At 39.7% G+C, this 5,315-nt stretch overlaps 1 protein-coding gene across 2 annotated transcripts; it reads left to right on the top strand.

The window, feature by feature from the left end:
• On the top strand, positions 1-3,617 carry LOC132176999 (Leucine-rich receptor-like protein kinase family protein). 2 transcript variants are annotated; one of them, XM_059589178.2, is made up of 3 exons: positions 647-734; positions 830-1,900; positions 2,036-3,617. In XM_059589178.2, the coding sequence occupies exons 2-3, from the start codon at positions 864-866 to the stop codon at positions 3,519-3,521; spliced, it is 2,523 nt and encodes an 840-aa protein (XP_059445161.2). In that variant the 5' UTR covers positions 647-734; positions 830-863; the 3' UTR covers positions 3,522-3,617. The 2 variants fall into 2 exon arrangements, with proteins under 2 accessions (XP_059445160.2, XP_059445161.2); XM_059589177.2 differs by having other exon boundaries at positions 1-1,900.
• Positions 3,618-5,315: the final 1,698 nt, after the last annotated feature.

The following is a 5,315-nucleotide window of genomic DNA, read 5'->3' on the forward strand; positions in this document are numbered from 1 at the left end:
ATTTTTCAAAATTGATGCGTGGAAATCGTTTAGACGATGATATTTCAAAGTGCAGCAAAAAGATGAGGCGAGCAAGCGACAAAGCAAAGGCCAGGAATGCGCTGGGAAGATTTTGGACCAACTGCTTTCTGTGTCTCGGCGTGTCACAGACTTATTCATGCACTTGATCACATTCTCTCCTTCGCTTCAATTCACTTCACTTCACTTTCTCTCTTTTCCCACTTTTGGCTTTCTACAATGGCCGCCTTCTAGCTCTTTTCGTTAATTTCCTCTTTCTCTTCTCTCTTCTGACATCATTTTCGCTTACCCACTGCAGATATTAGCTTCTTCTTTTTTGGGTTCCTGGTACGGTTACTCAGAGTGTGCATGTTTCCTGCCATTGCTAGCTGCCAGAGAAACTGAGAGTGTGAAAACGGACGATGATGATGGGTTTTCTTAAATGGGTTTTATTATGTGTACTTCTTTCAGTAGCTTCTTTGCGTGGCTGCATGGGGGTCGACGACGGCGTCCCTATCCAACTAAACGACGATGTTTTAGGTCTCATTGTCTTCAAATCAGACCTTCACGACCCCTTTTCCTATCTCGCCTCATGGAACGAAGACGACGACTCCCCCTGCTCTTGGAAATACGTTCGCTGCAATCCCGTCTCCGGCCGAGTCTCCGACGTTTCACTTGACAGTTTGGGCTTAACGGGAAAAATTGGAAGAGGGCTGGAGAAGTTGCAACAGTTGAAGGTACTCTCACTGTCGCGCAACAATTTTTCTGGTACTATTAGTCCCCTGCTTTCCCTCTCTTCTGGCCTCCGAAGGCTTAATCTTAGCCATAACAGTTTTTCAGGCAGCATTCCGATTTCTCTAGTGAATATGAGTTCTTGCAGATTTCTTGATCTTTCGGAGAATTCTTTCTCCGGCCCATTGCCTGATACTCTGTTTCAAGACTGTTTTTCTTTCCGTTACCTGTCGCTAGCAAGGAATATGCTCGAAGGGAAAATCCCCAGCACGCTGTCAAGATGTTCCTTGTTGAACAACCTTAATCTCTCCAATAACCGTTTCTCCGGTGACCCGGATTTCGCTGCCGGGATTTGGTCGTTGACAAGGCTCCGGGCTTTGGATCTTTCCAACAATGCACTCTCTGGGTCTGTGCCGGTTGGAATATCGGCCGTACATAACTTGAAGGAACTCCGATTACAGGGTAATCACTTTTCAGGGACTTTACCTGCTGATGCAGGACTATGCCCGCACTTGCGGAGGTTGGATTTCGGCGATAATGATTTCGCCGGAGGGCTGCCGGATTCACTGCGACTACTGAATTCTCTGACATTTTTCAGGGTATCAAATAACATGTTAACCGGTGATTTCCCTGCTTGGATTGGTAACATGAGCAGCCTGGAATACATAGACTTCTCAAGCAATGGTTTCACGGGAAGCCTCTCGCCGTCAATCGGCGACCTGAAATCACTCCACTATTTGAGTTTGTCAAACAACAAATTCAGTGGAAACATACCGGAGAGTTTGTTCGATTTGGGATTGGAGGAATTCGACTTTTCATATAACGGATTTGTCGGCTCAATCCCGCTTGGTTCAAGCAGGCTCTTCCAATCTCTCCGCAGAATGGATCTGTCGATGAACAATCTCACAGGAAGTGTTCCTGCAGAAATGGGTCTTTTCTCCAACTTGAGATACTTGAATCTGTCATGGAACAATCTCCAGTCGGCGGTGCCGCCGGAGCTCGGGTTCTTTCAGAACTTAACCGTCCTTGATCTTCGTTACAGTGGTTTGTACGGTTCGATCCCAGGGGATATATGTGATTCAGGAAGTTTGGGAATTCTTCAGTTAGATGGAAATGCATTGATGGGCTCCATTCCAGAAGAGATTGGGAACTGTACATCTCTCTACTTGCTGTAAGTACTGTTAATTTTCATCATTATTGTTAGGAACGGATAAATATTTAATTTATATTCTAAGGCTCTTCTTTACAAATCGCCATTTATTTCAAAAGTTAAAACGGATATCAACTGTGAATGTTTTTTATGCAGGAGCTTCTCCCACAATAATTTGAGTGGTTCAATTCCCATGTCCATTTCTAAGTTAAAGAAGCTGAAGATTTTAAAACTGGAGTTTAATGAGCTGAGTGGGGAGATACCCCAAGAGCTTGGAAGTTTAGAAAATCTTCTTGCTGTGAATGTATCTTATAACAGGCTGATAGGCAGGCTTCCTGCTGGGGGTATATTTGGAAGCCTGGATCAAAGTTCCTTGCAGGGAAACTTGGGAATTTGCTCACCCTTGTTGAAGGGACCATGTACGATGAATGTTCCCAAGCCTCTAGTTCTTGACCCCAATGCCTACAAGCATCAAATGGGTGATCATAAACAAAGAGACAGATCTTCCAAGTCCACAGAAGGCGGTCGTCACCGCAATTTCCTAAGTGTTTCTGCTATTGTAGCTATTTCTGCAGCAATGCTAATTGCATTTGGTGTGCTTGTCATCACTCTACTCAATGTGTCGGCTCGGCGGAGGCCCAAGTTTGTCGACAGCGCCTTCGAAAGTGTGTGCACAAGCTCTTCGCGGTCGGGAAGTCCGCCCACAGGGAAGCTCATTCTGTTTGATTCAACATCATCCCCAGATTGCAATATTGGCAATCCTGAAACTTTACTTAGCAAGGCCTCTGAGATTGGTGAAGGAGTGTTTGGAACAGTTTACAAGGTTCCATTGGGAACACAAGGAGGAAGAATGGTGGCAATTAAAAAGCTTGTTACAGCAAATATCATTCAATACCCTGAAGATTTTGATAGGGAAGTTAGAATCTTAGGAAAAGCAAGGCACCCAAATTTGATATCCCTGAAGGGATACTACTGGACCCCTCAGACACAGCTTCTTGTAACAGAGTATGCAGCCAATGGCAGCTTACATGCAAAACTCCATGAAAGGCTTCCATCAGTCCCACCTCTTTCTTGGGCCAACCGATTCAAAATCCTGCTTGGAACAGCAAAGGGACTTGCCCACTTGCACCATTCTTTCCGTCCACCCATCATCCACTACAACATAAAACCCAGCAACATCTTGCTTGATGAGAGCCACAACCCAAAGATCTCTGATTTTGGGCTGGCAAGGCTTCTAACAAAGCTGGACAAGCACATACTAAGCAACAGATTTCAGAGCGCGCTTGGCTACGTGGCACCAGAGTTAGCATGCCAGAGCTTAAGGGTGAACGAAAAATGTGATGTTTATGGGTTTGGTGTGATGATTCTTGAGCTTGTGACGGGTCGAAGGCCTGTGGAATATGGAGAAGACAATGTTGTGATACTGAGCGACCACGTGAGGGTTTCTCTGGAGCAAGGGAATGTGTTGGATTGTGTTGATTCAAGCATGAGTGAGTACCCAGAGGATGAAGTGTTGCCGGTGCTCAAGCTGGCTCTGGTTTGCACCTCTCAGATACCTTCCAGCCGGCCGTCGATGTTAGAAGTGGTGCAAATTCTGCAGGTCATCAAGACCCCGGTTCCACAGAGAATGGGATTATACTAATTAATAACATGCATTCCGGCCAGTTATTTTCTGACTGCTCTCGCCTTTGCTTATTGTTTTGAAAAAAGTCTTTTCTTATTTTCTCTTCTTTTGATTGGTGAGAATGTTCTACTACTCATTGCCATTAATTTCCTACAATTCTGTCTCTGCCAGCTTCTGCGCCACCAAATTAAATTATCAATCATTTGTTTCTATAATTGTTCATATGATTGCCAAGCACTGCATGCCGATGTTCGTTGATATTCCTTAGAATTCCGATTAAATTTGAAATTCTCAAATTCATAAATCTTAGTCTTTTATTTTATTTAAGCGTCTAAAATAAAATAAGTCATGTTTTATTATTTAATAAGGAAGCTACCCTCAAGAAATTTAATAAGTCATGTTTCCTCATTAAATGCTAAAACATGGCTTATTTTAAACGCTTCGATGAAATGAACAGTTGAAATTTATGAATTTGAAAATCTCAAATTTAAAGAGAATTTTAAGAGATCTCAATCCAAAAATTTTAGGTTTTTACCAAAGAAAATGTGATGAATGATATTTTACTCTCTACACACATTTCACATCGGTGTCAATTAAATATAAAATAAATGGGAAAAATAAGTATCTATAATAATAGACGGGTAGGGCTTCCTCAAACCCTCTTCTTAACCTAAAAGATAAGTGTTAATATATGTGTTTGGAGATATGGATTATGGAGTTGTTTATTAATGATTTTATTTTAGGTTTACTAAAAGGCAAAAAGCTCTCGTTATCAAAAGAGACTATAATAATTACAGACAAAAAAAAACAAAAGAAAAGAAAATATTGAAGAGTTCACGTGCTTTTACTGAAAATCAAACTTAATCCGTGACGGGTGTCCCCATCGGTGGATTTGTTGGTATGGTGGAAATGGTAGCCGACAGAATAGCTTCAAGAATCAAATACTCAATCCGTGACTCCATTTATATTGAAGTCTCTCTTTCGCCAAGACTCACAGTACTACCAAAGGTGACAAATTGTCATTCTTCTGTTAACTAGTCACTTTCTTTTCTTTTATATATATATAACTGTCACTTTTACACTGTAGTTGGTATTAGTTTATTCCATGAACTTCCAATTTTAATAATTTGTTTTCCGTGTCTTGGACATTTCGATCAAATCAATTTTCTTTTTTTATATTACATTTGACAAATTTAATCACATGATATTGATATGTTAATGTTTGTTATCTTAGGACTACAGTCGAAGTGAGTTGTTCATAAACAGTCAGAGTTCAAACTCATATAAATTTGACTCATAATCAGGCTTAAACATAAATTTAAACTCATTTGTTAAACGAGACAAATTCATCTAAATTTGACTTGACTCGCATAATCTTATACAAATTCCAATAAGTTTATTTTTTAAAGGTTAAATACATTTTTGTCTCTGTAGTTAACAACTTTATTTTTTGCTTTCTAGGATTTAATTTTTATAACAGGAGGCATACATAAAAACGGAAATGATAAATCCTAATACCCAATTAAAATTTTTTTTAAAAAAAATTAAAAATTAAAAATTAAAAACATTAAAAAATTATATTTAATTATTTTTTAAAATATATATATATATATGGGGTGGCCCCAAAATTTTATTTTATTTAATTAGATTTAATTTTTGAATGTTTTTAATTTTAAAAAAATATATAATTTTTATTTTTAATTAGGTATACGTACGACTTTCCGTCAAATTTTAGACAAAAACACTCTCATTTGTTAAGGTGCGAAGGCAGGCCCACGGTAAGAGGTCGCCACAACGACTAAGAAAATTGGC

This window comes from Corylus avellana, chromosome 4 (genome assembly GCF_965113065.1).
Source record: "Corylus avellana chromosome 4, dhCorAvel1.hap1.2, whole genome shotgun sequence".
Lineage (NCBI taxonomy): Eukaryota > Viridiplantae > Streptophyta > Magnoliopsida > Fagales > Betulaceae > Corylus > Corylus avellana.